Genomic DNA, 12,015 nt, shown 5'->3' on the forward strand with positions numbered 1-12,015 from the left:
TTCTTGGTAACACAAGCAAGTAGCTTAATAAGCTGGTTGTATTTGGCCTGCAAAGGTGTGAGAAGAATTTTGTCAACTCACCCACAACTAGCCAGAAATCTATTACAGGGAGGCCAGGCATGAAGCAGTGATAAAGAAGTTATGTGTGTACCTCATTAAATTTCCACTTACTAGTTTACAGTAGGGGTAGGGGAACAGATGCTATTGGCCTACAAACCCCCGTCACCATGAGCCATACTGGCTGATGGGAGTTGGCAGGCCACAGATTCCCCACCACAGGCTTGTATTTATTCGCTAGCAAGGGAGAAAAATTTCAGGAGCAGGTAAGAATGTACATGTTCGGTTCTAGTTGCTAGCCCTTTCAGTATAGTTACCAGTGATCATGATCAAGTGTTAATTATTACAAGAACTGCATGTATCTTAATACAAATGTACTATGCCAATTCATTGTAAAGATTTATAGACAAGAACTGAAGGTATGGGAGGGACATGAACCTGCCACTGGGTCACCCGAAACAGCAGATACACAGTTTGGCTCAGAGACAGTGTGTGGGCTTTGAGTGCCCTAGGCCAGCATCCCCAGGTGCCCTCCAGATGTTTTTGATTACAACTGTCATGAGCCCTAGGCAAGTAGGGGCAGAGAGTTGTAGTCCAAGACATCTGGAGGGCACCAGCATTGGGAAGACTGGTCTAGACGCCTCTGACTGGTTAAAATGTCACCTCTAGTTAAAAACATTTCTGAAGCTCCCAAGGAAAATCTAACCTTAAACACAGATACTCAAAAGTTTACTCTAAAATCACTCCCCCACCCCCAGTAAAGCTGAACAAGGAATCTGCCTACTCACCTCTGTTGGGATTTCTACCAGTCCAAACTGTTCGTTGAACTCTGGGGAGGAGCCTGTTAGAAGGGCTACAATTGCCAGCCCTGACAGAATGATGCTCCACAGCAGAGGTTTGTTTTCCCGCAGGCTTTCCATAAACGGATGGCCCTTGAGCAACAAAGACAAGGATTGAAAGGGCAGCCAAGCCAAAAGCAGTTCAGCAGGTATCACAAAACCCAATTGCCACCAATTACATTTTTTTCCTCAACAGACATGCATCTTGAGACTGGTCTCTTAAACTGCATGCAGAAATATGAATGTTATTTCACTAGCAAGATTTTTATAAATCTGGTACGTTTTTTATGTCTTAAAGCTAATCAAAGCCTGGGGTGATGGGTGTGGAATCTGGAACCAAAGACAGATTTCTCTGCCTTATCCAATGCCCCAACCGGCTCTTGGTAGCAGGTGAAAGAGTGCTTGTATTCCTTGTCGTCTTTTTTTTTTTTTTTAAACTATTTCTCTCCCACTGGGGAGGAAATGAATGGTAAAAACACTGCCAGCTCCTGGGTGAATGGGAAAGCATTGGATCCTTTGGATTCAATACCTTCTCCCTGGGCCTTCCTCTGACACACAACATGCTTTTCAGCACTACCAACAATGTTTGACAACCATGGAGAGGGGGATCTGATGCAGTGTTTGGTCCCTGGGACTCCCTTCCAGGGACAACAGGATTGCCGAGACTGTGTGTATGTCTGACCGAAAGCAATCCTAGCATTTATTTTATTGCAACACACAACTGACCTGAAGTAAGGAATTTAAGGGGATTTAAATGTAACTAGTTAAGCCATAAACTTGCAAGTTGAGTTGCCTTTGCGCCTAGCTTATCCCAGCCATACATCTATGAGCAACTGCAAAAAGAAGAGAGTCTAGATATCTCTGAACAATAAAATTTAGTACTTCTCATGGTAGGACATCCTGAAGCCCACAAAGACATGGAGTTGCCACGGCAGAGCAGCAGGTTGCCTAGTCCACTTCTAACATGAAGACTTCAAAGCATTCTGTATGGATTTGGGAGGGCATAAAGAGTTTCAGCACTTGGACTCTAGGCTTGAAAACATGGATCTATCTATAGGCAAATCTTTCCATCCTTGTATTGCATGGTTTAATGCTACATTTGAGATCCCTGGTGACCACCACCTTGGTCGATTCCACGGCATCACCCTGTGTTTTATATGCATCTTGCAGCATATGCCTAGAAATGGAGTAGCGAAGTAAATTACAGCACATGGTAGAGTTGTAAAAACAAAGCACACCTCACCTTATAATTGATGGCAAATGTGGCCATCTGCATGGCCATGGACATGATATAAACAGTGCTGTTCACCAGACTGGGTGCAAACTCCTTGTAGAGATCTACAAAATCTTCTTTCCTTAAAGAAACAGAAAAATCCTTGAGAATTTAGCTTATTAAAATTCAAGTTAAGCATTAAAAAGTTACATAAATCAGTAATTTTTGAAATTTTTGTTTCGCGTACTCTTCTGGATTCATCCACATACATTTCTGGAACTGCTTGCAAGAGGCATCCAGCAAACAGTGGGGAGTAACACCCCATTGTCTTAAGGCATGCAGGGCCACATGGTACCAAACATAATTGCATCAGCCAGCTCCTGAGCCTCCACTTCCTTCCCTGCCTTGCCTTAGGACAGTTCTAAGCTCCTGCTTCTTCAGTTTTTCATTCTCATCTTGTCAGCTTCTGGTTTCTTACTATTTTGCAAGCTTTCTACCCATTTATTCCTAGCCTTTCCTTTCCAAAGGAAACTATTCTTCCTCCCCCTGCCTCTTCTGATGTTCACATGGAAGAGAGTTGCGGAAGGACAGGACCAACATTCACGTTGTTAAAAATAAAGGGACTGTTGGCTCTCCCGCCTGTCTCCATCACTGGTTCCCTTTTGGCCGAGGAGGCCTTGGTTTCCTGACATCCTTTACTTGGCACTTTCCTGACCCAGGGGCATATATCATCTATTTGTATGCTGTTTATCCACAAAATTGTGTCCAAAGTGCTTCATATAAAATGAAGAAAGTCATAATTCAAACACCATTGGAAACAATTAGAAATAATCATGTCAATAAGTGACTTACTGCTCACGTTCTTTCCAGAAGTGAGCTGGAGGCATTCAGTCCTACCCACGCAGGCGGCTGAGCATGGGATCAACCTTCAGCATTTGATTTGTGCCATACTGGTTCAGAGGAATTATTTTTGCTTTCTTTCTTACGCTGTCTTAGCTTTTCTGCCTGCTCTGTCTCTATTCTGGATGCGGTTGGAACTTGAGGTGAAGACTTGGGAACCTGCTGATACAATTGTTTTGGGACTATGTGAGACTCTGCCCATCCTAGGGCAGTGGTGGTGTTAACCCCGCTGTTTACTGGATGCCTCCTGCACCTCTCCCCCCCAAAAAAGAATGTTCATGTTTAAGTAAGCAACACTCCATTTTGCCCATATTCCACTCTGCCACTACTGATTCCACTGTGAAGCATTTCCTTTCCCAGTTCTATAGTTTCACGCTTACATCTAAGTAGCACTCACTTGGGGTCACTGCGGGCCTGTGCACCTCGATACAGATAAACCAGACTGATGAAGTGGACCATGAATTGCAGCAGCACTGTGAGAACTGTGTAGAGGTTGAAGATATTGGGTAGGGGACGCTCCCGGGAGAGAGTCTTCAGAGGCTGGAAGCAAGAAGGGGTCAGAATCAGACAGCTACAAGCTGTCATGGTTTTGGAGGCTGGTTATGTTCACTTGCAAATATTCTTAATTTATTTATTTGATTTAAATCCTGCCCTTCCTCCCAGTAGGAGCCCAGGGTGGAAAATATATGGGAGGCAGTGCAAGTTGAACCACACCACAGGCTAACTACTTTGAAAGTGGCTACAATGAAAAAAAAGTGTCAACGTGCCACAACCAGAGGCAAGAGGAAGACCCACCTGTTGCGGACCAATTTTGAAAGTTACTTAATGAGGGAGGAGTGTAAGGAAAGAGTGGAAATGATGAGCAGGACAGAGTAGCCTTTGCTGAAAATGGAAATGGACTGCCTTCAAGTCGATCCCGACTTATGGCAACCCTATGAATAGGGTTTTCATGGTAAGCGGTATTCAGAGGTGGTTTTACCATTGCCTCCCTCTGAGGCTGAGAGGCAGTGACTGGCCCAAGGTCACCCAGTGAGCTTCATGGCTGTGTGGGGATTCGAACCCTGGTCTCCCAGGTCGTAGTCCAACACGCTAACCACTATGTCACACTGGCTCTGTAGCCTTTGCTAGGAAGAGGGATATATGGGCATTACAGTATGAACTCTGCTTGAAAAAACTATGCCAAGGAAGCTGTATTTGATGGCCAAGTTAATAAATTTGCTTATGTGTTTTGCCCAGTTGTGGTAGTCGAGGAAAGGGCCAACAACTGGAAATCTTACTTGTCCCCACCCATGTTTCTGAAACCTTTGGTCTCTCAAGGCTGCCCACATTTCCCTCCCCTTCTGTAAGCCAGAGTCCCTCATCACCTTTCTTCCTTCTTACCTTGGACCGGGAGATGAAAAGGAAGCAGCCAGCCAGCAGCAGACCCTGCAGCGTAGCCTGGAAATCACTGAACTTGACCCCTTCCAAGTAAAGGACGCTCTGGCTGTAGGCCAAGATGAGAGCGTTCAACGCCAAGATCTTGAACATCTGGAGCGTGGTGACCAGAGTGCAGCGACCCTGCTTGATCACATGACAGACTACAGAGGGAGAGAACACTGGCTTGGATCTTCATTGCAGGCTATGCTAATTGCCCTTCCATCTACACTGCTGGAGTCCATATAAAAGAAGGGTCCAGGGAGGCTGGCATGAGGCCAGTTTTAGGCCTGGTCTGGCCACTCAGTAACTGAAGCTTTCTCTAGTGCATCAGCCTGGGTTGCTCTGGAGGCCAAGAGCTGGAAATCAAATAACTGTAGTGCTGTGATCCCAAAACTGCATGGGGCAGGACTCAATAGTGGTTGCTCATAGTCATGCTATCCCAGCCCCTTCCCATACATGAGGCCAGACTGTCATTCTGCTCCGCCTGTTGCAGTGTGAATGTAAAACACATTGGCCAGCATGTGCATCAGATTCCAAACCAACAACATGCACACACATATAAGAGCAGAGGCTCAACCGGTGCTTTTGTGTGTAAAAATACTCTAAGGGTATCCAGTGATTCAGGGTGGACCCAAGTGCACACAGTGCTTGCATGGCCTGAAACAGTCTTCCTCCCCTCTGTACTTACTACACTGTATCGAGGACAGCTTGGAGGTGAAAGGAGCTGCAATGCTGGCATCACCCAGCTTCACAATGGGGACTTGCTCTTCCTCTAAATCCTTCAGCACCTGGCTGATCCTCTCCTGTGAGAAAGTGGTGGGGGAGAGAGAATGACACCCTGTGTTAACACAGCAAGGCTCCATAAAGGCCTCCTCAGAGATGAAGAGCAACATTACAAAGCCAAAGCCAGTCACTCTCTTAAGGAAAGAGGGCAAGAAGAGGACAGAATGGTGCTTGGTTCAAGGTCAGTAGATTTTATTTTTTTCAAAATCTAGGTCAGACTGAGCCTATCCCCTTCAGCTCAGGATTATGGTGCACACAGCTTGCATTCAATCCAATAACACCTCTTCCAACATACAACACACGAGTACAATGGGCACAGAGAAGAGTCTTTTGTCCCTATTGCAAAGGCTGTAGGTGGTGCAGAAAGGCCTTGGAAGGAAGGCGCACTGAGCAACTTACCCTCTGCATGGCAAGTTGCTCCTCCCTGTGAGACATGAGCCTGTGCTTGGCAGCCCGGGAGGTGGGCCTCATGTTACTCCCGACTATGGAGGAAGGTAAAGCAGGTCTCCCGTCAGCAGGTGCATCACGGGGCCTCTTCCTGCGCTCGGGGATGCGTTCAGGCGCATTGGCTAGTAGAGCCACTCCTGCAAGAACAGGTCAGATCACTGATTGCACAAAAGAGATTGGGAACTGTCCAGTGAGCTGCTTTCAGGGACAGAAAACCTCTGGAGTTCCTTGTTCCGCATCCAAACTGGATCAGAAGGAAGCTTTTTAGAGGAGGTAGCAAGGAAGGTTTTAATATGACCAGCAAAACCTGGCATAATCCTGTAACACCTACAGTAAGAGAACAGATCACTAAGTTGGCTATATGTTGCTCAAAGCCTACAGAATCTGGAAGATCAGCAGGAGATAGGCAGAGTACAGAAAAACTTGTAAAAAGAAATGGCACCCTTTTATAGAGATTTGTAGGCAAGAATAAAACTTGAGATGCATATAATTTTTAAAAGCACTCAAAAGGTTTCATCCAGTGCTGCATGCACAGAGTTCCACTTGCGCAACAGGACTTCACTTTCCTCTCTCTATGAGCCCTTAAAATCTGCTTTAGATGGTTCTCCAACCCTCTGGAGCAGGTTTTGAGAGTGGGGGGGGCGCAGGGGAGAGGAGGTGAGGCAAAAGTTCTGTTGTGCAAGCGGACGTCTGCTGCACTAGCAGGACAGCAGCACAGGATATGCCACATCATATTCTCTTGGTGGACTCTTGATTTGGCTTTTAGTAAAATCAATATATTAAATCTGCATAAGTTTATATATGAATAAATGCTTCTGAAGGAAAAGAAAGGAACATTCATCATTTCAGGCCTGAAGGTCAAATGCAGATCTCCAGGCTTTCTATCTGGCCCTCACCACTCTCACCATACCACACCCCTTACAGGCCCTCCTTCACCCTCCAAATATTTTTTGCCTGGCTGGAATGTGCCCTTGACCTCTGATAATGTCTTGGGGCTTGTGTGTAGGAACTAATTAGCCTACTGTACAATGGTAAAAATCACAGCAGTTGGCTTGCCCACTTTTGCCTCTGGCCCTGTCCACCACTGGCATGTGGCCCTCAGAAGGGAATGCAGCCCCTGGACTGAAAAAGTTTCCCCAGCCCTTGCTGAATCTCTCCCCCGCATGTTCCTCCCTCATGTCTCTCTGTGGCCAAGCCAAGATGCAGAAAGTGAGATCCAAGTGAAGGAAAAAGCTACGATCATGAAGAACATTCTAGGGAAACGTGACTGTTACAAAGAAACCAGGATGCAGATGTAGCACAAGAAGAAAAAAACAGCCAGAGAAAAAACGAAGTGGCCCTGGATGTATCCCTATACATCCACCTATAAAGGCCCATTCACAGTAAGTGACAGATGTTCCTTTGTTTAGTTGGCATGTGATACATCCACATGATGGGAAATACTGTAGGCCATTCTGGTATAATGGTGGGCGCAAGGTATCAGCGGTTGTCCAAATCACTAGAAGAACCTTCTGTAGAACCAATCAAAGGAGGCGTCAGCCAAAGTACAAAGGTCTAAAACTTATAGTTCCTGGTAAAAGTAAAAAGCTGAGGCCCACGTGGTTACCTAGCAAATGTGAGTACTAGCGCTAGCATTAGTGGACAGAACAACTGAGATGGCTGTAGACCTGGAGGAGTGCGCAGAAAAGTAAAAGAGGACAAGAGGGTGCTAAGTCTCGTATACTAATGCAATGAATGACTCAATCCATATGGCGATGGTAGGGTGGTAGTGAAGCCCTCTTGCTTAATCAATATTGAATTAATAATTAAATATTAGACAGGCACCATCTCTGTTATCTTTTCAGCACCTATTGAAGACCTTCCTCTTTCAACAAGCCTTTTAATTTGAGACCTTATCCCAGTCTGTGTTGGAATTGCTTTTTAGTATGTTTTTTAAACATTTTTTTAACAATGTTTTTGACCTTTTTTTAAAAAGATCTCTTGAAAGCTTTTAAAAATGTTTTTAAAGATGTTTTGTTTTAATGTATTTTAAAGTCTGTTTTTATGATGTTTTAAAGTGTTTTTAGTGCTTCCGTTTGCTGCCCTGGGCTCCTGCTGGAAGGGCGGTGCTGTGTATGCTTGCCATACAAGGAACTGCTGAGTCTGCCCAGGGGTGTGGCAGTTTTGTTTCAGTTCTGGGCAATGCGATGTTGCAAGGTGTAATCGTATGCGTTCAGGAAAATCGCCCACCGCAACATGCGTGGAGAGAATATTTGAGGCATCTGCTGGTTAGGGGCAAACAATCCCAATAATGGCTTGTGGTCAGTAGCAATAGTGAATGGTCGACCATAGACATAGTCATGGAATTTTTTTACACTAGCTACAATAGCCAAATCCTCCTTATCAATTTGGGCATAATTCCGTTCTGTTGATGACATTGTTCCGAAGTAGAAAGCAATAGGCACCTCACGAGAGTCCTCAAGGTGCTGGCTCAGGACAGCTCCAATACCGTATGGAGATGCATCACATGTGAGAATCAAGGGCTTCCATTCACCAAGATGCTGTCAGATGGCAACAGGTGTTTTACAGCATAGAAAACCTCATCATGCTGGGCTGTCCACTGCCATGTAGCATGCTTGTCAAGAACGCGACTGTCGTATCCAGGTTGGGACTCAGGAACCAGACCAGTTGGTGAAAGCAATTCAGTTTTTATTAAAGTAATATCCAGACAAAGGCTACGCCTTCTCATGAAGTTTCACTACAAAACATAACCTGCGACTTGAAAGAGAGTTGACAGAACAAGGAACCGCTATTCCCCCTATCTCTTAAGAAGGGGGCAATCGGGCGCGAATTCTCTCACTCCGCCTTAAAGTGCTCTCATCCACACCCCTCCTCTCCTCCCTCTTTTGTCGCCTCTTTTGTTGTCGTCTTCTGCGTGGCGAAGGGGGTGCTACTGCCCCCTCCCCTTCTGAAGGCTCTGACTCAGGTATGGGGGAAAGCGGGGGGGGGCACGCTTGAAGCATCTGGCTGCTTCCCCTTGCTTTTCTCTGAATCAGGAGGGGGTTGCATTCCCCCTTGCCCTCCCTCCTTCTCCAACTGCTCTGAACTCGAAGGGTGAGAAGGCGTGGGAAGCCCATGGGAAGGATCTGTGTCTGTTGGCCTTTCAAGGTCTTTGCCGCCAGACAGTTCTATCTCTGGGATTCCCTCCCCCTCTTCTGCGTCTTCTTCACACGGCTCTGACCAAATGACCCCCTCCCGTTCCTCATCTTCTGAAACCTCAGGGTCCCAATCCTGTATCCTGACAGCGATGCAATGGTTCTGCCACTGTAGCCTTATGTTTCAGGAATGCGTGGCAGAAATTCAAGAGTCCCAAGAAAGCCTGGAGTTCCTGTTTATTACAGGGCACTGGAGCTTCATGAATCGCTTTATATTTCGCCGGAGTAGGTCGAATGCCAGCGGCATCAATACTGTAGCCAAGGAATTCAATTTGGGAACACCAAATACACATTTCTCATGCTTGACTTGGAGACCAGCAAAACGGTGCAGTACATCCTGCACCCGTGTGGCACGTTCAGCAATGGAGTTGCCAGCAACCAAGACATCATCAAAATACAGTATGGAACCAGGTACTCCTCTAAGAATGTCCTCCATTAAAATCTGAAAAATTCCTGGGGCCACTGCAACACCCAAATGGAGGTGTTTTACTCTGAATGCTCCACGATGAGTGGTGATAGTCTGAGCATAGGCAGTAGCATCATCCACAGACAGTTGCTGATAGGCCTGGGCCAGGTCAAACTTTGCAAAAACTTTTCCTTGTGAAAGTGATGCCAAAAGATGACTCACCACTGGGACTGGATATGGATGCTGATGCCGGGCTTTATTGATAGTGCACTTGTAATTGCCACCATTGGCCTTCAATGGAGTGACAATGGGTGTCTCCCATGTAGGGTGTGTCACTGGCTCCAAGATGCCTTGCCCGATGAGGCGATCAAGTTCAGCATCAATCTTTGCTCACAGTGCAAACAGAACACGACGGGCTTTCATATGGATGGGGGCCACAGCAGGATCCAAGAACAATGAAACAGGAGGCCCCTTATATTTCCCAAGACCTTTATCAAAAACAGCTTTGAAATAATTTAGGGTACTATCCCATAATGATTCACCAATCTGGTGGACCCCCATAAGAGCAATGCCTAATGGCTCAAACCAGTCTAAGCCAAGGAGACTGGTGCGATGCCTTTGAGCGACCAGTAACTGTAAAGTTCCATGGAAAGTTTGGTAATGCACCCCAACTTCACAGATGCCTTGTATTAGAACTTGATTTTCCTGGTAATCAGTAAGTTTGGAGTGAAAAGGGACAATTTGTGGTCCCCCACCAGGAATTATTTTCAGGTATGTTTCTAATGAGATGATAGTGTATCCTGAGCCAGAATCAACTTCCATGGTGCATGGAGTGCCCTAGATGGTGACTGTCACCTTCACCTTCTTCACATTGTCAGAGTACTGCAACCCTGGCTCGATGTGGTTAATCACCTCCTCTGCACTGTCATATGTAGAAGACTTCTGTACAGTGTGTGTGGAACTGCTTTGTGTCCTTGATGGTGCTTTCCCTACCACTACACTCCTGGGGGGTGGCTGCTTCTGCTTTGGCTTGGCATACTCGCTCAATGTGCCCAACCTTTTGACAATACCGACACTGTGCACCTCTGAAACAACAGGCACGACGTTCATGGGATCTGCCACAGCTCTTACATTTCACTGGAGATTCTTGTTTGGATCTCGGAGGTCCTGCAGCACCTACTCTGGTTGATGAACATTTGCACTGCAGCCTGTGGATCTCTAGAAGTTGTTGATTGGAATCTTTAGCCAGCTGGGTTTCTGAGCAGGGTGAGTTTCTTGCCAAGCGCACTTCTTGGGTGCTTGCTGCTGCTGCTTCTGTAACCAGTGCTTCCTCTAGTGGAGTCTTGAACGTGAGCTGTCCTTTTGCAAACAGAAGCTTTTGCAGGCCCTTGTCATGCAACCCATAGACCAGGTGATCACGCAGCATCTCCTCAAGGTTGGGGAAGTTGCAGTGTTTTGCCATGCGTCTAAGATCAGCAACATACAGTGACACACTCTCTGTTGGGCCCTGATTACGTTTGTAGAAAGAATTACATTGTGCTATTTCAGACAGTTTTGGAGAGAAATGTCCTTGTAAAGCATTCAGGATATTCGCATAAGATGTATTAGCAAGTTTTGCTGGTGCTAGGAGGGCCTGGGCTAAGTCAAAGGAGTCCAGCCCACAGACACTGAGGAACACAGCACACTTCTTCTCTGACTCTGTAATGCCATTTGCTGCCAAGTAAAACTCCAGCCTTGCTGCATAACATTCCCACTTGCTGGGACATGCAGGGTTAAATTCTTCAAGATGTCCTTGGGTGGCCATATTCCACAAATATACATGCTGACCTGGAGTACTTTGCAGTGATTTCCACAAGGCCCAAGCCGATGTCTAAGAAGAAATGTTCTCTCCCTTTCAGCCTTTAATGTATGAAGGAAACACTCTCTGTGCCTCACGGCATCCCATCCTCGTCGCCAGTAAAAAGTATTCTGAAGGAAAAGGCCACACAGAGGATATACAAGAACAAGAACTTTACTATCACTGAAGATATGAAGAGAACAAGGTCCACAGCATGGGGCTGCTTGTAGACCAAACTGCCACTCAGAACTGAAACAAAACTGCCACACCCCTGGGCAGACTCAGCAATTCCTTGTATGGCAAGCCTGGAGGACCAAGACACAACACCCGGGATATAAATCAAATAATAAATAAATAAATAAAATAAGTGGGAAGAAAGATGATGTGGTCCCTCTGGAGGCAGACTCTGAGGGCTCTCCTCATGTCTAATCTGTGCCAGGCTTGTTCCCTTGGGTCTTGAGGCTTTGGACAAAAAGAGGGTGAGACTAGTTCCTGTACTCTATGGAAACCAGAATTTAATTTGGGAATAAACAACAGATCCATATGTAAGGAAAAATGCAGAGGTCTCAGTCTATAGGTAATCCCCCCCAAAGTTCTGAGACCTGCTGGGGAGAGGTGACAGTCACTAAAAAGACTAACTTGAAAGAGAGAGAGAGGATGTAAAGTGGCACTGTCTTGAGTGGCTCACAGGAAGGATGATGTAGCATGGAGGACTGCATGTGTACATGCATATACATGTTGATGGACCCCGCTGTCTGCCACTGTTGCGTTCCAAAGAGAAAACACGAGCATTGAGCATTAGGTCTGCTTTAAGTGAAGGCAAGGACTGAACGGAAGGGGGAACATATGGGAGAGAGCTCCAGCACATCGGTTAAGAGCACACCTTTGCCTTAGGTGAACCTGAGGATACAAACCGTCGCATG

The 12,015-nt window shown here is 46.1% G+C and overlaps 1 protein-coding gene across 1 annotated transcript in view; it reads right to left on the minus strand.

Annotated features, from left to right (window-relative positions):
• The window catches only part of ATP13A1 (ATPase 13A1), a 55,404-nt gene that overhangs the window by 540 nt on the left and 42,849 nt on the right, over nt 1–12,015 (minus strand). The window contains exons 20-25 of the mRNA XM_061614480.1: nt 5,608–5,792; nt 5,114–5,228; nt 4,390–4,586; nt 3,407–3,549; nt 2,140–2,251; nt 846–989 (exon numbers count right to left, since the gene is read on the minus strand). Of these exons, the coding sequence (XP_061470464.1) occupies nt 846–989; nt 2,140–2,251; nt 3,407–3,549; nt 4,390–4,586; nt 5,114–5,228; nt 5,608–5,792 (896 nt within the window). The remainder of the gene's footprint in view (nt 1–845; nt 990–2,139; nt 2,252–3,406; nt 3,550–4,389; nt 4,587–5,113; nt 5,229–5,607; nt 5,793–12,015) is intronic.

Source organism: Rhineura floridana, chromosome 3 (assembly GCF_030035675.1).
Source record: "Rhineura floridana isolate rRhiFlo1 chromosome 3, rRhiFlo1.hap2, whole genome shotgun sequence".
Lineage (NCBI taxonomy): Eukaryota > Metazoa > Chordata > Lepidosauria > Squamata > Rhineuridae > Rhineura > Rhineura floridana.